General features: G+C 43.2%; 3 protein-coding genes across 3 annotated transcripts; all 3 read right to left on the bottom strand.

Annotated features, from left to right (window-relative positions):
- Nucleotides 1-1003: 1003 nt before the first annotated feature.
- Nucleotides 1004-1948, bottom strand: LOC125017951 (olfactory receptor 51E1-like). The gene has a single exon (XM_047601523.1). It carries the CDS (start codon nt 1946-1948, stop codon nt 1004-1006), a length of 945 nt encoding a protein of 314 aa, XP_047457479.1.
- Nucleotides 1949-4903: 2955 nt separating this feature from the next.
- Nucleotides 4904-5847, bottom strand: LOC125017178 (olfactory receptor 51E1-like). The gene is given in 2 exon segments (XM_047600042.1): nt 4904-5736; nt 5739-5847. Coding segments are annotated over 2 exon segments (942 nt in total).
- A 4972-nt stretch (nt 5848-10819) lies between these two features.
- On the bottom strand, nt 10820-11749 carry LOC125017797 (olfactory receptor 142-like). Its single transcript, XM_047601303.1, has one exon. It carries the CDS (start codon nt 11747-11749, stop codon nt 10820-10822), a length of 930 nt encoding a protein of 309 aa, XP_047457259.1.
- Between the last annotated feature and the right edge of the window lie 10417 nt (nt 11750-22166).

The raw sequence follows: 22166 nt of genomic DNA, 5'->3' as shown, positions 1-22166 counted from the left end.
TTGTGTCCCATGGCTCTTTTAGTATAATACAACAAAGAGACCATGTCATAAAAAACCTCACAAGATCTTTTTGAAGTTAATCAGATGAAGACAGGAGTGTGCTATTTCACATACAGCTGAAAGTTTATCAAATCATAAAAGAATGTACATATTTTGTAATTTCAAATTTTTCATTTTTTTCCTCCAAAATGCCTCATATTGGTAATAACGTAAGACATTTTTAAAATATAAAAACAAAAGTCATGATTTGATTTACCTTTGTAAGGTGTTTTTTTTTTAGATCACAAAAACCAGTTAATTTCTCCAGAAAAATAAAATAATTATAATTTAAATGAACTCTTTTACTACAAAATTCTCACAAAGTTAGCTTCTCATAACACACACAAAAAAAATAAGTCAATATACATTTATTGTTAAGAGACAAAGAGAAAGGTTATTGTTTCATGTAAAACCTAAAGAGATTTCTCTGGAATCATCAGAGCAATCAATATTAATTCATCTGCCTGCTTCGGTTGATTTTAGGGCTTTGAGAGTTATCGATTGTACGTCATGAAAACAGTAACAGTGCAGAAATACCAGATCCTATATAAATTAAAAGAACAGAGAACAATAAACAGTCCTTCCCTTGAGGATGCACAAACATAAAATTCACATCCAGTGATACTTCAGAACAGAAATACATGATATGAAATTAGCTCTTTCACCTTCTGGCTTTTAATTTAAATATAATTACACAACACTTCACAATCCACACAATGCAAGCAGCACAGAGACAGGGCAAGTCTAAATAAATGAATAAATATGATTAATAAAAGGTATAAAACACTATACTTAGCATCCCATTCATGTAGTATGTATGTATAGTACAGTGGTAGTAGTAGTACTCATTAATATAATACGATTAACGTGACAGAGATATATGCATAAAGTCATTAAATTAAGTATTATTTTGAGTTGTATTATTAATAAGTACATTACATTAATAAATTATTAGGTGTGGAAACTAGAAACCGGTTATTTTTGGCCTGATAAACAGCCTCTTAAGGTGTTTGGAGATTTCCTTCATTTTCAGTCCGTATATGATTGGATTGAAGAGAGGATGATACATCACTATTTGCAAAGTCATTATCAAACGAGCGGTTTTGGTGAAATCTATTTGCAGTCGAGCTATAATCACATCATATGAACACAAGCATGAAAAGCTAAATAAAACCAGCAGGTGAGGTAAACAGGTCTGAGCAGCTTTGTTCCTGACTTCTCTGCAGCTTTGGATGGCGATTATAAATATCTTTGAGTAAGTGAAAAGAATGAAAAGCATTGGGAGGAGCACAGTGGTCAGCAGGATAAAAACACCGTAAGCTAAATATATTGTTGTGGAAGTCATGCAGTAAAGTTTGCTCAATGCGTTGTTACAAATAACTGCATTCAAAGTAAAGCTGCAGAGTTTTAGACTACTGCTCATTATGACCGATGGTACAAGCTGACAAGCAGGCGCAAGCCAAGAGAAAACCAGCAAAATGTTGACAGTCCTTTTTCTCATGATAGTTGCATATTGCAATGGTTTGCATATAGACACGTACCTGTCGTAGGCCATCACTGACAAAAGTAAGAATTCAGAACCACTTAAAGAATAATAAATAAAACTCTGAAGACTGCAAAGTGACCGAGATATGACCTGCTGGTTAGATAAAAAGTCAATCAGAAGTCTTGGGTAGATGTTAGTGCTGAAAGCAGCAGAGTTCAGCAACAGTGCTGCAATGAAAATGTACATAGGCTCATGAAGGCTTTTTTGAATGCAGATGATGCAAAAAATCCCCAAATTGCCACAGAGTATTAGAATATAAATGGTCAACATGATCACGAAATACAGGAATTTATATTTGTGCAAATCCACATGCCCACCAAAAGTTAAATAAGTTGAATTAAGCTCATCATTCATTTGATCCATATAGAATATAGTTGTTGTTAGCTCGTCTTTGTCATCCGCTAGAAATGTGTTTACCTGAGTCGCCTCCAGCTCTCGCAAACCAAACTGTCAGAGATGGTGAAAAGTTTTTTTATCCGAGTTCGTAATCCTCCATAGATCTCATTATCCGTTAACGACTAGCATGTAAACGTGCTCATTAAACCCTTGAGACCCCGAATTATGGCTGTTGATATTTGTCATGTTAGACCTTCTCCACTGTGATGTTTTTTTTTTTTTAAATCTCCACCAGAAACACTCATATTTAAATCTAAATACAAATGTTTACCATATTTCCAGTAAAGCATTTTTTAAAAAGTGAATCTGTGTTTGTGAGATGTTAATTAATTAAAGGAACAACATATTGTCAAAATTGTGTCTTCCAGGCTTGATTATTGTAATTCATTACTGTCTGGCTCCAAATAGCTCTTTAAAAAGCCTCCCATTGATTCAAAATGCTGCAGCAAGAGCACTGACAGGAATTAGCAAGAGAGATCACATCACCCCAGTTTTAGCTCCCTTTAAAATCTAGAATTGAATTTAAAATCCTCCTCCTTGCCTTAAAGGCCCTGAAAGGCCTAGCTCCATCATATCTGATAGACCTCATAGTACCATATTGTCCAAACAGGTAACTACTGTTACCTCCCGAGGTGTTAACCAGGGGATGAAAGGAGGAAAACAAAAGAAAATCGTTCCCGGGATAGGAAAACGACACAGAGACTGAATACTATGTGTAAAATTGTTCTTTATTTGGGAATATTTCGAAAACCTTAATTGAAAACACTGGCCGTAAACCAGGCCAGGACCAACAAGCACCAACGAACTCAAAGCGCCATCACTCTGGGGAGGGAATAAACCACATGGATCTCCAATGGAATAATTTAACCAAAGGCGTCACCACACCTGGGGGAAAAACAGATCAATCGCCCTCTTTTCCACTGAAAAGAGTATTCAGTACGCCACCGTCAAGACAAGCAGCAACAAACAGTCGAGCGACGCCAGCCTCACACTTCCACCACTGTGATCCACCATCTCGCTCTTTCTCTGGGCCACACTTGATCAGATACTTGATCAGTTTGGGATCTAGTGAATTTGGAGGCCAGGTCGACACCTTCATGTTTTTTTAAGTTGTTCCTAAAGTGTTTTTGTGTGTGTGTGTGTGTGTGTCTGTGTTAGGCTGCACTCTGCTGGGGATGACTGCTGCCACCAAGGAGTGTCATTGCTGTGGGTTGGGGGTGTCTGGTCTGGTCTAGGTGGGGGCTACATGTCTAAATAACATCCACATGAATGGATGCCAGCTCCAAAAGTTACCCAGCAGAACACTGAGTTGTCACAAGATGGTCAATATTATTCACTTTATCTGTCAGTGGTCATAATGTTGTAGCTGTTTAGATTATATACCGTATGTATGTACAACCCAGTACAATTCAATACTCCTTGAATGTTGCTGTCGCCCTCCCTGAGCTGTTTAATCTTTGTCTTCTCATCCCGTTCTTAATATTGTCACTGAGGTGCCTTGACGTTCTTTTTGTTGTCATCATGCTCAAAGTAAACTGAATGCTGCTCATGAACATTGTGGAGCTCATTCATGGTCTTTGTCTCTTTTTAAAGCCACAACTCTGAAGTTTCTATCACAATTGTCAGATTCACTCTATGTGGTATTCTTCTTGAGTAATCAAAGTTGGTACACAGTTAAATAAATTCAGGTGAACCCGATAACTTCTTATATTTTGTTTTGATAAAATGTGTTGGTTGAATCCTATGTTGACCTTTATCAGTGAAATCAGAAGAAAGGCATATGTTGCATGAAGCATTTACTCAAATACAGCTTGTGCACAGAGCTCTGACTGGCTCAGAAAGATAGTGGTATCTTATACGACTCATCAGAATGTTAAAGGGTTAAACAATGAGATCCCAATGATGCTTTGTAAGCATTTTGTGTCCCATGGCTCTTTTAGTATAATACAACAAAGAGACCATGTCATAAAAAACCTCATAAGATCTTTTTGAAGTTAATCAGATGAAGACAGGAGTGTGCTATTTCACATACAGCTGAAAGTTTATCAAATCATAAAAGAGTGTACATATTTTGTAATTTCAAATTTTTCATTTTTCTCCTCCGAAATGCCTCATATTGGTAATAACATAAGCCATTTTTAAAATATAAAAACAGAAGTCCTGATTTGATTTACCTTTGTAAGGTGTTTTTTTTTAGATCACAAAAACCAGTTAATTTCTCCAGAAAAATAAAATAATTATAATTTAAATTAACCCTTTTACTACAAAATTCTCACAAAGTTAGCTTCTCATAACACACACACAAAAAAAAATAAGTCAATATACATTTATTGTTAAGAGACAAAGAGAAAGGTTATTGTTTCATGTAAAACCCAAAGGGATTTCTCTGTAATCATCAGAGCAAATGATTTTAATTCATCTGCCTGCTTCAGTTGATTTCAGGGCTTTGAGAGTTATCAATTGTACGTCATGTAAACAGTAACAGTGCAGAAATACCAGATCCTATATAAATTAAAAGAACAGAGAACAATGAACAATCCTTCCCTTGAGGATGCACAAACATAAACTTCACATCCAGTGATACTTCAGAACAGAAATACATGATATGAAATTAGCTCTTTCACCTTCTGGCTTTTAATTTAAATATAATGACACCGCTTCACAATCCACACAATGCAAGCAGCACAGAGACAGGGCAAGTCTAAATAAATGAATAAATATGATTAATAAAAGGTATAAAACACTATACTTAGCATCCCATTCATGTAGTATGTATGTATAGTACAGTGGTAGTAGTAGTACTCATTAATATAATACGATTAACGTGACAGAGATATATGCATAAAGTCATTAAATTAAGTATTATTTTGAGTTGTATTATTAATAAGTACATAACATTAATAAATTATTAGGTGTGGAAACTTAGAGACCGGTTATTTTTGCCCTAATAAACAGCCTCTTAAGGTGTTTGGAGATTTCCTTCATTTTTAGTCCGTATATGATTGGATTGAAGAGAGGATGATACATCACTATTTGCAAAGTCATTATCAAACGAGCAGTTTTGGTCAAATCTATTTGCAGCCGAGCTATAATCACATCGTATGAACACAAGCATGAAAAGCTAAATAAAACCAGCAGGTGAGGTAAACAGGTCTGAGCAGCTTTGTTCCTGACTTCCCTGCAGCTTTGGATGGCGATTATAAATATCTTTGAGTAAGTGAAAAGAATGAAAAGCATTGGGAGGAGCACAGTGGTCAGCAGGATAAAAACACCGTAAGCTAAATATATTGTTGTGGGAGTCATGCAGTAAAGTTTGCTCAATGCATTGTTACAAATAACTGCATTCAAAGTAAAGCTGCAGAGTTTTACACTACTGCTCATTATGACCGATGGTACAAGCTGACAAGCAGGCGCAAGCCAAGAGAAAACCAGCAAAATGTTGACAGTCCTTTTTCTCATGATAGTTGCATATTGCAATGGTTTGCATATAGACACGTACCTGTCGTAGGCCATCACTGACAAAAGTAAGAATTCAGAACCGCTTAAAGAGTAATAAATAAAACTCTGAAGGGTACAAAGTGACAGCGATATGACCTGCTGGTTAGATAAAAAGTCAATCAGAAGTCTTGGGTAGATGTTAGTGCTGAAAGCAGCAGAGTTCAGCAACAGTGCTGCAATGAAAATGTACATAGGCTCATGAAGGCTTTTTTGAATGCAGATGATGCAAAAAATCCCCAAATTGCCACAGAGTATAGAATATAAATGGTCAACATGATCACGAAATACAGGAATTTATATTTGTGCAAATCCACATGCCCACCAAAAGTTAAATAAGTTGAATTAAGCTCATCATTCATTTGACCCATATAGAATATAGTTGTTGTTAGCTCGTCTTTGTCATCCGCTAGAAATGTGTTTACCCCAGTCGCCTCCAGCTCTCACAAAGCGAACTGTCAGAGACGGTGCAAAGTTTTTTTATGCGAGTTCTTAATCCTCCGTAGAGCTCATTATCCGTTAACGACTAGCATATAAACGTGCTCATTAAACCCTTGAGATCCAGAAATATGTCTTTTGATATTTGTCATGTTAGACCTTCTCCACTGTGGTGTTTTTTTTTCTTTTTAAATCTCCACCAGAAACACTCATATTTAAATCTAAATATAAATGTATACCATATTTCCAGTAAAGCATTTTAAAAGTGAATCTGTGTTTGTTAGATGCTAATTAATTAATGGAACAATACATTGTCAAAATTGTGTCTTCCAGGCTTGATTATTGTAATTCATTACTGTCTGGCTCCAAATAGCTCTTTAAAAAGCCTCCCATTGATTCAAAATGCTGCAGCAAGAGCACTGACAGGAATTAGCAAGAGAGATCACATCACCCCAGTTTTAGCTCCCTTTAAAATCTAGAATTGAATTAAAAATCCTCCTCCTTGCCTTAAAGGCCCTGAAAGGCCCAGCTCCATCATATCTGATAGACCTCATAGTACCATATTGTCCCAACAGGTAACTACTGTTACCTCCCGAGGTGTTAACCAGGGGATGAAGGTAGGAAAACAAAAGAAAATAGTTCCTGGGATAGGAAAACGACACAGAGACTGAATATTATGTGTAAAATTGTTCTTTATTTTGGAATATTTGGAAAACCTTAACTGAAAACGCTGGCCGTAAACCAGGCCAGGACCAACAACCACCAATAAAACTCAAAGTGGCCTCACTCTGGGGAGGGAATAAACCACATGGATCTCCAATGGAATAATTTAACCAAAGGCGCCACCACACCTGGGGGAAAAACAGATCAATCACCCTCTTTTCCACTGAAAAGAGTATTCAGTACGCCACCATCAAGACAAGCAGCAACAAACTGTCGAGCGACGCCAGCCTCACACTTCCACCACTGTGATCCACCATCTCGCTCTTTCTCTGGGCCACACTTCCCCCACTCTTTAACCAGGATCACTTGATTACCTGAGTAGAAACAGCTGCAGGTCGGAGGCAGGGCGATCACCTGGAGGAAGGAGAGTGGAGAGAGCGACACAAACACACACCACAACAACTACAAACAGCATTCGGCCCGTTACAACTACGATCTCAAAGTGCAGGACTACATGTGATTCCTAGAGTTTCTAAAAGTAAAATGGGAGGTTGACTCTTCAGCTATCAGGCCTCCTGTGGAACCAGCACCCAGTTTGGGTCCAGGAGGCAGACACCATCTCTACGTTTAAGGTCAGGCTAAAGACTTTCCTTTTTAACAAAGCTTATAGTTAGGGCTGGACTAAAGCGTCTAGAGACAATTTGTATTGTCATTGGCGCTATATAAATACAACTGAATTGAGTTGAACTGAACATGGAAATTGGTTTTCCAGAGCCGGACCGGGCTACTGTGTTTTTTGGTGGAAGGCTTCTTGAACTCCATAATGGCAGCATATTTATAGCCCTTCTGGCTTCCTCCACCAGCCAATCTACTTAACAGTTGTGACTTCTTCTTGTGTTTCACAAAAATGTCTCTGAAGACCGTCCATTTCCCCTTGCAAAATTCAACTGAAAAAAATTACAGTCACAGATTAATAAATTAATTTCACATTTAACTCATCTTTCTTTCCTCTGTCTTGTTGGAGGTATATGGCTTCAGGGGATTCAATGGTCAGCTTAGCTTTCATCTCTCGTCTCAGCCGAGCTTATCGTGTACGCAACCAAAAGTGTATGATAGACAGAATTCTGCAAAAGCCAACAACAGCATCTGTTATTCAAGCACCACCACTCCTTGAAAGTCAATATTTTAACTACAAGAAGACATTTTCTATTTCTATTATATTATTAAGACTGATTCAAGAGGGAGGGACCAGAGGGTGTCGGTATGCTGGATCTGAACAGAAAAAAGGAATGGAGAATGGGACACTTCAGGTGTTATCTAGTACACCTCTGCATGGTGCTGCCCAAGAGACGTCCCATTTGTCATAGTGGGAGATTCAGCTTTACCACTGAAAACATTTGCGATGAGACCCTGGGATCTTGGCCTGTAACATGAGAGAGGACTAATCCAGACTTTTCAACTCTGCTGCAGGCAGGACAAGATGATTTTCCTGAAAAGTAATATTACTGAAACTGAAAGTAATATTAAACCTAAAAAAAAATTAATATACAAGTAAAAGGCTAAAACAAGGTGCAGAAGAAATCAGTTAAATTAAAAGTTTAAAACCCAAGTGATCTTGGGCTTATACTTAACTTATGAGGTTACACATTCAGTTTAACTGGGTTGCTCCAGTAAATGTAGTAAAAGTCAGACAAAAATCCGGTCATAAAATGTCAAATAATGTAAAATGAGTAAAATAATGCTCTAATAATATAATTTTGCAAATAGACTGCAAAGTATGTAAGGACTCTACATGGTCCTGTCTATACGTGTACTTTATCTTCTTAAAAGCGACGCTGTGATGGGTATTTTGCAGTTAAGTTGTATCATGCATACAATGACTATGTCTATTTTCTATATCCAATACACACCGAGGGTTGGGTCTATGTGATTTGTATGCACAACATAGATAGTTTTACTTCGGAACTGTTCTTTGATTATAATCTGTTCTACTTTAAACAGTGGTGTACCACAAGGTTGTATTCTGGGCCCAATTTATTTCCATTACACGATTGTTTTTAAAACCTGTAACATTCCTTACCATTAGTTATAGTAGTCAGTGCACTGCTACATGTCAGGACAAAAGAAGCATTGTTGCATACAGGTTATCAAATACTAGATGTCTCTGATATCTCCCTTCCAAATAAGTCCATGTTTGCTTTGCAATATGCTTGACACTGTCAAGTTTAATTATAATGATGGACTTAGTGAATCTGGAGGCCAGGTCAACACCCTGTGCTGTTCCTATATGTTTGTTTTTTGACTTGTTTGTGCATCATGCTGGGGATGGCTACTGCCATGAAGGAGCATCATTGCAGACATATGGTATTTGTGGGTTTCCAACAGACTGTAGTTTGTGAGGACAAAGGACTGTGTGTCGGACACAGTGATCTGCAGCACGGGGGCGCCACAGGGGTTGGTCCTGGCCCCTCTACTCTTTACCATCTACACAGTCGACTTCACCCACCACACAACCAACTGTCACCTACAGAAGTTCTCGGATGACTCAGCCATCGTCGGTCTCATCAACAACAACGGAAACAAAAGGGAGTACCAAGAACTGAACCAGAACTTTGTGTCAGCGGAACCACCTCCGTATTGATGCAGGAAAAACCAAAGAGCTGGTTGTGGAACATCCAGGGAACGGACATTGAGATAGTGGACTCTTACAGGTTCCTGGGTGTTCACCTAAACAAGAACCTGAACTGGACTGAAAGCACTACACAGGAAGGGCCAAAACAGACTCCACCTGCTGTGGAGATTGAGGTCCTTTGCAGTGCAGGGCGCCCTCCTGAGGACCTTCTACAACTCTGTGGTTGCAGTTGCCATCTTTTATGGTGTGGTCTGCTGGAGCAGCAGCATCACGGCAGCAGAGGGAAACAGACTGAACAAACTAGTGAAGAAAGCCGGCTCAGTCCTGGGCTGCAGTATTGATCTGCAGTCTTGAGCCTGTGAAGATGGTGGGGGACAGGAGAACACCTCCCACCCCCTGCATGAGACTGTCAGGGCCCTGGAAAGCTCCATCAGCGCCAGGCTTCTTCACCCATGTTGCACAAAGGAGCGGTACTGCAGGTCCTTCCTCCCCTCTGCTGTCAGACTCTACAACCAGGTCTGCTCCCAGTAGACCCACAACGACATATGTGCAATATCCCACTTAATGTGCAATATCTCTTACATATATTTGTGCAATACTCCTCTCAATCTTAACTACACGTGCATATACATATATATATACTTAAAATGAAAACTTTGGAGAGGCCTAGTCAACGTCCTGATCTGAATCCTATTGAGATGCTGTGGAATGAACTTAAAAAGGCACTTTCATGCTGGAAAATCCTACAATGTGGCTGAATGACAACAATTTTGCAAAGATGAGTGGGACACGATTCCTCCACAGTGGCTACTTGGTGCTACCCTGAGTATATATCTTGTTTAGATATTATTGTTATTCTAAATTCACGTTAGCATGTTCTACTATGATGAAAGAACCTATGACTCACTGAAGAAAAACACTGGAAGATTTACAGTATTCATGTACATTATTATGAACTGGTTGAGACGACATTCAAGAAAAAGCTCTCATAGATTTCTCCATATATAATTTGAACACAGGGTTTATTTCTGTATTAGCATTTGTAATTGCAGTTAAAGGGTGAGTTCATGACTGGTGTGTTTGTTGTTTCACATAGGGCATCAAGAAGGCTCGAGCCGGCTCTGGATGTAATGTAATGACAATAAACCTAAATGAACAAATGAAAGTGTTACTATATTTGCACTTTCATTATAAACCACAGTTAGGCTCAAATACTGTATGTTTGGACTGAGACACATTATGTAATTTTGACTGCTAATCAAACCATATACAAATGGCAATTACTCAGTATAATAAATTAAAAAAATGTATTTATTTATTTACAATCTTTTAAATACAGTTTCCCTTGTTTTAAGGGACACAGAAATGACTGGATAATTGACTCAACTTTATATCCTGGAAAGTTGATATATGTTAGTTCATTATATATTCATCAATAAAGTAAATGGTCTGGAGTTGTCTCAAAGTCTGGTAATTGTGGATATTGTGTGGATATTTGTACTGTGAACAACAAGGACAGATGAACATTTCACAATTTATTGTTTCAGAGATCAAGTTAACAATAAACGAATAGGAAAAATGTACCTTCCAAATACATCACCAACAGGAAATCAGATAAATTTCGCTGGACAGAACAATCGTTTTAAGTGTTTAAATATTTCCTTCATCTTGAGTCCATACATAAATGGATTAAACAGAGGGTGATACAGAATTATTTGTAACGTCATCAGGAAACGTTCAGTTTTTGGAAAATTAGGTACCACCCGTACTATGATTCCCTCGTATCCACTCAAAATGGAGAAAACGATCATGACCAACAGGTGTGGTAAACAGGTCTCTGCAGCTTTCTTCCTGACTTCTCTAGAACATCGGTAGGTTATTATAAGTATCCTGGTGTATGTAAAAACTATGAAGAGCAGAGGAAATGCTACAAGATCTAACAAAATAACTGCACCGAACATAGTAATAGATCTTGATTTTACACAATGAAGATCATAAATTGCGTTGTTACAAAATACTCCTTTGAAAGTGAAGTCACATAGTTTTGCTTGTGCGCTCAGTATTGCAGGAACAGCCATGTGTCCAGCAGGTATAAGCCAAGCTATAACCAGAAACATACTCACATTGGTTCTTGTCATAATATTTGGATATTGCAGAGGTTTACATATAGACACATATCTATCGTAGGACATAACTGACAAGAGAAGGAATTCTGCACTCCCAAAAAAGTAAAACAGAAAAAACTGAAAGATGCAAGCTGAATATGAGATGACCTGTTTTTCAGATAAAAAGTCAATCAGGAGCTTTGGATAAATAGCAGTGCTGTAAAGAACACAGTTTAGTAGCAAAGCTGCGATGAAAATGTACATAGGCTCATGGAGGTTTTTATGTATCCAGATAAGGTACACAATAGTAGAATTGCTGCAGATTATTAGAATATATAGTGTAAACATAATTAAAAAGTATAAATATCTGTATTTGTCAATTTCTACGTACCCATCAAGAATTATATAAGTAACATTTAACTCATCATCATCCATCAGTATTTGTAAAATCTTAATGTTCAATGATAAAACAGAATGTGTAACAAATTAACATAAATAATCATTCAAATTACTATAAAACCAACCTGCTCTAAGTATTCATTCATTCACAGATACCTGATCTTGAAATTCACTTTGCAAATTTTGAATTGTTTGAGGCTGTGGAAAGCTTTTATCAGATTGCTGGACCCTCCAAGGATCTCAACTCAGGAGGCCCATTACATCATTGTTCTAACTCATTGACTCTTGTGGTCCATTACGTAACCTGTCTAGCTCACAGTATCCAATGTTGAAGCTATGGAGGATTTTCTACAAGGTAATTGACAACTGAACACAAACTACTGTTGCATCACGTCAGTCTCTTGCTGCATTTACTGACATCAAGGACAAAAAACATACTCTACAACCACAGCAACAATGTCAACTAACAGAACACATACGGTTATCGATATTGTGCATTGCGTAACAGTGGAATAAAAAAGTGCCCCCCTCCCTCCAATTTTTTTTTTTTCTGCATTTTTGTCACACCTAAATGTTTCAGAACACCATTAAAAAAAATACAACAAGTAAGTAAGTAAGCACAAAATGCATTTTTTAAATGAAAAATCCAAAACTACATGGCCATGTGAGAAAGTGTTTGCCCTCCCTGTTAAAACAAAACTTAACTATGGTTTATTACAACTGAGTTAAATTTTTCTAGCCACATCCAAGCCTGAATACTGCCACACCTGTTCTCAATCAAGAAATAAATAGGACCTGTCTAACAATGTGAAGTAGAGTAACAGATCCTCAAAAGCTCGACATGATGCCCAGATCGGGAAAAAAAAAAAAAAAAAAAATCAGGAACAAATGAGAAACAAAGTAATTGATATCTATTAGTCTGGGAAAGGTTATCACGCTATTTCTAAAACTCTGGGACTCCAGTGAACCACGGTGAGAGCCATTATCCATAAATTGTGAAAGCATGAAACAGTGGTGAACCTTCCCAGGAGTGTCCAGCTGACCAAAATTACCCCAAGAGCTCAGTGACGACTCATCCAAGAGGTCACAAAAGACCCCTCAACAAGACTTGCAGGCCTCACTTGCCTCAGTTAAGGTCAGTCTTCATGACTCCACCATAAGGAAGAGACTGGGCAAAAATGGCCTGCATGACAGTGGACAGAGGAGTGGACAAAAACCACTACTGAGCAAAAAGACCATGAAGTCTTATCTCAGTTTGGCAGGAAAACGTCTTGATGACCCCCAAGACTTTTGGGAAAATACTCTGTGGACTTGACGAGACAAAAGTTGAACTTTTTGGAAGGTGTGTGTCCCATTACATCTGATATGAAAGAAATGTCATATTTCATAAAAAGATCATCATAGCAACAGTAAAATCTAGTGGTGGAAGTGTGATGATCTAGGGGTGTTTTGCTGCTTCAGGACCTGGAAGACTTGCTGTGATAAATGGAACCATGAATTCCACTGTCTACCAAAAAAATCCTGAAGGACAATGTCTGGCCATCTGTTCGCGACCTCAAGTTCAAGAGAACTGCAGCAGGACAATGACCCAAAACACACCAGCAAGTCCACCTGTGGATGCTGGGGGAAAAACAAATTGAAAACTTTGGAGACAGCTCATGCTGGAAAATCCTACAATGTGACTAAAGGAGAACAATTCTGCAAAGATGAGTGGAATAAATTCTTCCACAGCGCTGTAAAAGACTCATTGCAAGTTATCACAAATACTTGATTGTAGTTCTTGCTGGTAAGGGTGGCACAAGCAGTTATTAGGTTTTGGGGCAAAGACTTCATTTAAAAACTGCATTTTTTGTTTATTTGTGTAAGAAATCAGGAATGGGGCCGACACTTTTTCACACCACTTGTCAAGTGAGTTGAGATCTCAGCCAACCAACAGCTTAAGGACATGGTACTAAATGTATGATCGGAACTTGAATTAACAGCATGAGTAGAGATAATACAATGATTTGAAAATGATTTTGAGTAAACATGTTGATTTTCAGTAAAAGTAATTAATATACACAGGATGTAAAATGAATACTAATTGGATCAGTGTAACTAAGTGTTGTGAAATCATGAGCAGAATATGATAAACAGGATGTAGAGAGCCAGCAGTGGGGATAAAAAGGGAACTGAAACCTTGTGGCCTAAGAACAAGTCAGGACATGTCCAAACGCATGGTTAGTGGAAAAGTACAGAAAAAGAACTAATGTCCTAATATTAATTAATGAGTCAGGGAGGTAACACCCTTATTGGATAGAAGTAGTAAGGGGGGGGAAATGGTTAGTCATAGTGATGTGTGGGAAATAGGATGTGTCTCGATTTAGAGAGTATAAAAGATGTAACTCAGAAATATACTACGGGAACTTCACCTCGGACACAGACTGTGCTGCATGCGGACTGAGCCAACTCCCTCGCAGTACTATTTTGGCTTTTAAGAGTTTGGTCTGGATTCCCCCTGCCTAGCAGATAGAGTTGGATTATCTTTCACACTTTGGATTTCTACTACTTCTTGGACTTTGTACGGAGTCAAGGAGACCGAATTGGAATACATTTGAGAAAGATTTAAGGGATTTCCAAAGGACAGAATCATCGTTCATCAGGACTTCCCTATTCTACTAACTCCCTCCGCGGCAGTAAGAGGAACTAGGGTTGGGTGTGGTCGCATCGGCCGTGCGGCTCACTCGACGCCTGTTCTACTTTAAAAAGGAATTATGGGACAGTTTTGGACATTTTTATATTACCCCTACTACCCCTGCTTGGATCATGAGTAATTCTTTGTTTGATTAAGTGATTTTTAGAACAGAATCTTTAGAGAGTTTATTTCTGATTAGGTATTACATGATTTAGGTTTAAATTGTATTCATATCTTATGTTAACCAATGTCTGATTCTTGATCGAATTAATTGAGCTGTTGCAAACTGCTATTGCTGAACCTTCAAATAAAATCTGGCTCTAAAGGTCAAAAATCTTTGCTGACGATTATTTCTCCCTTTTTGCTGGTACTCAAGACAGTAAAACTATAGGCAATCATAATGGTAGCTCCGACACCTTGCTCTTATTGGTCACACTAGTCGTTTCCACTTAAAACTATTTCTATGTCCCTAGGGCTTCCAGCCTAGCCTTTAAATTATAACCTGGCACGTACCAAGTGCACAGATCCATTAGGGGTAAGCCACCACAACTGACGGGACTCAACTTCGGACCCAGCTGCGGGACGCCTCCCTGACTGGTGGTTCCGGGGGAAGTGAGGAAGCGGGGCAGACGTCAGGACTAAGGGTGGTTAGAAGCCAGGCGAGTTACCCCGCCTACAGCTTGAGTAGTGCTATCATTGAATTCGGTTGGAGTAATACTCCGCAGACGTGAAGCCATAACCCTATAGTAAACGGAGAAGCTGTTATACCTGTTCCGGGATCTAACACGTGGCGCCCAACGTGGGGCGTGGCAGAGCGAGCGACTTTAGCCACGCCTAAAGAGAAAGAACCCTGGTAGCCCGGAGCGGTTACCGTTCGTGTGAGACGACCCGAGGTAAATAGAAGAGCAGCGCGGAGCCTCACAGACTACGTGAGCTGTTTGGAGCCGAGGTAGCGAGAGAACCAACGCTCTCAACCTGTCCTGAGCGGCGAGACGCAGACAGGAAAGGTTGCAGCAGACATCGCTGGAGAGACCCCAACCGACGGGGATCCGGACGACTCTGCAGGGAGGCATCACCGCCCGACTCCATCCCTGACTCGACGCGCTACGAGAGGCTTTGGAGAAAGGCGGCTCGAGACGACAAAGACAAAGACAAAGTTAAGAAGAACGCCAGCCAGGTCCAGAGATGGCCGAGGGGGGAACAGAAATCTCAGTGGAGCAGCTCAGCTCGGAGTCGCCTCCAGTGTCCCCGCCAAGTGAGGATAAGGGGAACGAGGCCTCAGGAGAGGCCCCGGAGACCACGGTCCGAAGAAAGGAATATGGTGACAAGGCGCAGACCGGGACGGTAATCCAGGTCATTCCCTGGGGAAGGGGATGGGATACCTGGGACCCCACGGTCAAGCAACACGTGTCGGCGAGGTGCCTTGCGGTCCCCTTCTCTCCTGACACCTCAGATGAGGACGTGGGGAAGGAGGTGGACCGGGTCTGCAAAGAAGGAGGAACATTCCGAACCCCCAACGTGCTTGCACGGATAGGGGTGCATGTGGTGCCATCCCCTGGAGCGGGGGCAACAAAGGATACAATAAAAGCATGGCTGCACTGGGCTGTGGGAGTAATATGGCCAGGGAAAAAGCTGGAAGAAGAGCCCCAGCCCGTGACAGCGTGGATAAGCCCCCATGAGAGATACGACCCGATCATCAAGATGCTAGGGAAAGTGTCTGGGGTGGGTGCAGTAACGATAGGGGCAAGGACTGTAGCGGCTAAGCAATACAAGGAGCATGAGCCTTATCGGGTCATACTGCAAAAGTTCGGCGCCGTGGCAGACCGATTCCTGAAAGATCCCCCAGAGAGTATAGAAGGGAGCCAGAAGGAGAGCGATGCTGACTCTAGCCATGATTCTGAGCCAGACCACCCGGAGCCGGATTCCTCTCTGGAATGGGACCAGAAGGGAACCACGTTTGGACTAGCGGCCCCGCCTGCGAAGCTCGAGCACGTCTCTGTGACCCCGCAGGTGGTGCGAACTTATTTGCGGGATCGGAGACAGAGTTGGCCCTCCCGGGAGAAACCCTCTAGGGAGCTAACGGATGAGGAGAACAAAGGAGACTGGCTCCCTCTCTTGGATCCTGTACCTGCCGGGGCTCTGAGATGGAAGGGCCAAACTCAGACGATAATGTACCAACACCATGGGGAACCATGGGATTTTGCGGGACACGGACTAATCGTGCTAACAGACTCCCGGTATAACCCTTGGAATAGTAAGTTCAAGAAAGAGCTGCGCAGGAATGCTGGTGAAGGGTTCGTTAGGGAATTGAAGGGCAGAATTAAAGAACTAAAGGGTGAAGAGGATAGCGGCCCAGTCCTGACTGTCAGCGGGGGTGAATCGCGCTATTTTGCCATAATCCATATTCCCGTGAGGGCATATGAGGAAGTGATCCCCCCTGAGGAGTACGAGAAGGAGCTGGTTGAAGCCCTGGAAATGGGGCTGCGGGCAGCCAGTAACGCTGGATATACCCGAGTAACGATGTGTGTTGATGGAATAAGATCGGGAAACTTGCCATGGTTGGTGGCTGAGAAGGCCATGGTGAAAGCTGGCCGCATACATGCAACAGAAGCGTCGGCTTGGTCCGGCATAGGGGAAATGGTCCTCGTCACCTCCTTGAAGCAGCAGAAAGAAAGAAGGGAGAGGCTGACCAGGACCTTAAATCGGCCGGAGGACGAGAAGTCCTGGGCACGTGTGAGAGGGGAGTCGCCGGGAGAACCGCTGAGAACTTCGCGACTCAGGAGCACCTCCACCCCGGGCAGGGATGCCGAGGGGGAACCAACGGCTCCTCCACGTCAGCTATCCCCGACCAGAAGTCCACCCAGACGAGAGCTAGGGGCTGGGACCCCTGGGTCTGGAGGAGCCCCTAGTCGGATCAGGCTGGAGCCGATGAGGGATTACCAGGGTATGCAGACCGAGAGGACGCCTGGCGTAGCAGCTGTAACCTACCAGGAGCAACTAGACGCGGGAGCATTTAACACACCAACCCCAGGGAACGTGACTGCTCCCAGGCACAGCGCGATGCGAGAATCTTCACCACCGCTTAATCGTTCCCGCAGCCATCAGGAAATCAGCAGCAGCAGCGGTGACGAAGAGTCCGAGGAGGAGGAAGAGGCGGACACCCTGGCGTCTGTAAGGCAGGAAGACATCACGGGGGCCAGGGAACTGCGAGTTGGCCAGAGAAAAGGAACAAAGAAAAAGACCCCAGTATACACCATCTACAGTACCTCGGAAAGGCTGGCGCGTGATATTTCCTTTGGATATATAGAAACGCGGGATGGGCGGAAAACATATATGCCTGAAGCTGGCCAGCAGGACCATGGGGTCCCAGAGGAATGGGGGGAGCGGTTGGAGGAAGAAGTGGTGCTGCCAGTAAAAGCTCAGGTGAAGGAATGGGCCAATTTTCTGATGGCCCCCACCTTCCCCACACTAAGGAGCTGTGGGAATCTGACCGCTAACTTCAAAACCGCGTTCCTGGCCATTACACATGATGTTATGCTGAGACGACTGAAGAAAACAGCCCTCAAGTATGCGAAAGAGACCGAAAACCGCCGCTTGCAGGAGATATCATCCAGTGACGATGAGGATCTGGGAGCTTCGGCTCGGGTCGGTGCTGAGTTACAAAGGCGTCGGCCCACCCAGGACGTAGCGGTGAGCGTCAGCCGAGCTGGGACATCGGCAACAACAGGGGGAAGTTCCAGCTTTGAGGAATTTAAAAAGATAAAAATACTAGTGCAAGATAAAGCTTCCACTCAGAACCTGCAGGATTACCTGAGGAAGAACTGGCCGATGGTGAAATCGAGCACTAATGACAACCAGGCACGGCTGACCTGGCTGTCCCATGTAACTGGACAGCCTATGGATCAGGATGAAACCGCAGAGGAGCATTACAAGAGACTGGTGCTAGAGGATGGCGACGATGAGGATGCGCAAATAGAGAAGGCACGAGGACAGCTGGATCAGGGGCAGACTCTGACCCAGGTGTGGTACATTTTGAGCCGAACGGTGCCTGCAAGCCGGAGTGTTAAGGTGCTTAGGAGGTTGGTGAAGGGCCTGAAAGGTGAGCTGGATTTTGTTACCTTGGATGCGGTGAATAGTACACCGGACCAGATAATGGAAACGGTGAAGAAATGGGACCGTAAGAGGAAGTTCGAAGAAGAGAGGCGGGTCGAGGGGAGTCAACGTACTCAACAGAAGGTGGCAACCCCGAGGCCCCCGCCAAACCAGCAGAACCAACCAAGGAGAGTGGATCAACGGCCACCTGCACGAGGTCCCCCAGCTAACGCTCCTAGCAACAGGCCATTCGACCAACGACAATCCGGGGGAGAGCCCAGCAACAAGAAGACTGGATATCTGGCACCAGAGGAATATAAAAAATTAACACCAGAACAGAGAGATGCACTCCGTTTAGCCCGCCAGCAGGTGGCTGACGGGGGGAAGAAGGAATAATGGACGCGACAGCTCGAGTCACCCTGGAACATGCTTACCGTGTCAAAGACAACATCTACACCCAGGTGGACGGTGTCCCCTATTTGGTGGACTCGGGGGCTGAGGTATCTATGACAAGGAGGGCTCTGAGTCCTAGGGGGAGGTTGAAGGTGCAGCTAGCGGATGCCTCAATCACAGAGGTACCCTATGGCATCTGGAAAGGAATAGTGTGGGTCCTGGGAGCTTATGACATGGTAACCATAGCAGACTTGGAAAGATTACATCAAAAACCGTGCAACCGTAAGAAAGTGGAGGAGCGGCTGAGAGTTTTACAAGCCCGGCTGGTGAGGTTGCCAACGGTCGAAGACTCGACCACCAGAGTCTGGTACAAGTCGGTGAACGTCCCAGAAGTGACAGAGCAGAAAATACAGGAGAGTGATCTTTCTCCAGAAGGGAAGGAGAGATTGAGGGAGATCATCTCCAAAGCGAATGTGGCAAGATTCAAGAATGACTGTGGCGATCTGGGAACCAGGTATGTCCATACCATAGAAGGAGGAGTACATCCACCTGTACGGCAGTATCCTCTGAACCCGGGGGCAGTGGATGAGATGGATCTCATCGTCAGGGAGCTGCTGATGCTGGGGGTGATTCGCCACGAGCCAAACCCCATCACAAATAGCCCAATACAGGCGGTGAAGAAACCAGAATCCTCAGGAGGGGGTTGGCGACCGGTAATCAACTTTAAAGCTTTGAACAGAAGAACCGTCGCCAACAGAGCAAGTCTCATCAACCCCCAGGGAACCCTAAAGACCCTAAAGCTGAAACCCTACAAGTCCTGTATAGACTTGGCCAATGGATTTTTCTCTCTTCGACTAGCCCGAGGTTCACAAGGGAAAACGGCCTTTACTCACAAAGGAAGATCCTACGTGTGGGAAAGGCTCCCTCAGGGATACAAGAACTCCCCTAACATATTTCAATCAGCAGTTATGGATGTACTTGATGGGCTGGATGCTACTATCTATATAGATGATGTGTTTATCGCAGATGATACAGAAGAACAGCACCTGGATAGACTACAAAGTATTGTGGAGAGACTCACAGCAGCAGGGCTCAAACTCAACTTGAAAAAGTGTCAGTTTGGGCGAAGAAAGGTGGATTATTTGGGATTCCAGGTGTCTGACGATTTGGGATTATCTGAAGAATATAAAAAGAAGATCGAACGGATAGAACCCCCGTCATCAGTAAATGAACTACAGAAAGTGTTGGGCTTGTGCAACTACGTGAGGGATCACGTACCGGGATACCAGAAGTATGCGAAACCTTTGTACGCCAAGCTTAAGAAGCCAAATGAGGCAGTGGAATGGGTCTGGACTGCAGCTGATCAGAGCAACTTGGAGATCCTGAGGAAGGCAATCCAAGGGGCCCTGAGGCTCGAACCCAGGAGTCCAACAGCAAGGCTGGTTGCAGAAATAAGTTGTGAGGACGACGGTGCTACTGTGAAGGTGAGCAATGAGGGTGGTGGACTGGTGACTTTGTGGAGCTACACCCTATCCTCAGTGGAAAAAAAGTATCCACTAGAAGAGAAAGAACTGGCGGTGCTGGCAAGATACTGGAGTTCCTTGAAGGATTTATCCCAAGGGCAGGAGGTTCGAGTCATCACCCAGAGCCAGGTACACCGGTTCCTCAGGAAAGCAACTGTCGAGAGTACAAAGGCAACTAATGCCAGGTGGGGTCGATGGGAAGACGTCCTGTTAGACCCAGATCTCGAGATCGGACCCTTACAACCGGGAGCACCTAAAGCTGCAGCGGCCGAGAACCCGCCACGGGAGGATCATGAATGGACCTTGTTCACAGACGGCTCGAGGAAGGGTCCCGATGACGCGGCATACTGGGGGTTCATTCTCAAGCTGAAGGAGAAGGAGGAGTACCGTCAGCGAGGGAAGGCAGCCGGTAGCGCACAAGCTGGGGAAGTAACAGCAGTGTTGGAGGGACTGCTCGAGCTGGAGAAGAGAAAGATTAAGCGAGCAAGGATTATAACAGACAGTTATTATTGTGCCCAGGCCCTGAATGAGGACCTAACCATTTGGGAAGAGAATGGATATGAAACTGCGAAAGGGAAGAAGGTGGCCCACGAGGACTTATGGAAAAAGATCGCAGAGTTACGACTGAACCTGGACCTTGAAGTGGTGCATCAAAAAGCACATACAAAAGAAGGAGCTCACTGGCGAGGAAACGAAGAAGTGGATCGTTTCGTCCAGATGAGGAAAATTGTCTTTGTCGGGATCGAGAAATGGGATAGTTCGCCTAAAGGTAGGATCGTCCCAAAAGACTGTGTGGAGGGGGTGACGCGGGCGGTGCACGAGGCACTCGGTCACGCTGGAGCTGTCCCAACGCGCAGGGAGCTGGAAAAACAGCAGCTGTGGATTCCAGAGAAGGAGGTTCGGCGTGTTCTCAAGGACTGTGTTGAGTGTGGTCGGTACAACGCGGGTCGGAGAGGACAGCGAGCAGGAGGACTGACCATCAAGAGCACCGTACCTTGGGGGTCTGTATGCATGGATGTAGCCGGACCCTTGGGGATAACAGGTATGAGAGGAGAAAAATACCTGCTGGTGTTAGTGGATTCTATGTCAGGGTACGTTGCGGTGAGACCTGCTCGCCAGGCTAATGGCACTAGTGTTGTCAGTATGTTGGACCAGGTCTGTTGCGGTCTTGGAATACCAAAGGAGCTCAGAACAGACAATGGAACTCATTTTCGAAACGCAAAAGTGGATAAGTGGTGTCAGGACAATGGAGTGATTAGAGTGTATTCACCGCCATACACACCACAAGCCAACGGGGTAGTGGAACGAACCATTGGGCTTGTAAAAAGCTGGATTGGGAAGAACGCCAATGGAAGAGAGTGGAGCACTCAGATCTTATCACTGGTCAAAACCCTGAATGACAGACATCGAGAGGGAAGACCGTCACCGGCGGAGGAGCTGAATCAGCGCCCCTTTACGTCACAAGAGGTTGGGAGGAGCCCTGAGGATAAGAAGCCACCCCCGGAAGGCAAGATGTCATTACATGTTGGACAGCGTGTGTGGATTAAAGCTCAGAGCCACCCAGCTGGAGCAGCAGTGAAAGCAAAATACGACAAAACTGACATAGTGACGGAGATTATAGATCGAAATACAGTTCGGTTGAAGAAGTCGGGAATCCAAGGAATAGGGCAGCTGAAACCAGTTCCAGACTAGGTGACTAGGAGCTAAAATCATGGCCAGTAGCATACCGTGCCTACCACCCTTTGTCAGACTGGCCACTGTTAAGGGGGTG

This window comes from Mugil cephalus, chromosome 12 (assembly GCF_022458985.1).
Source record: "Mugil cephalus isolate CIBA_MC_2020 chromosome 12, CIBA_Mcephalus_1.1, whole genome shotgun sequence".
Classification (NCBI taxonomy): Eukaryota; Metazoa; Chordata; class Actinopteri; order Mugiliformes; family Mugilidae; genus Mugil; species Mugil cephalus.
This window is presented reverse-complemented; position numbering and strand designations above follow the sequence as displayed.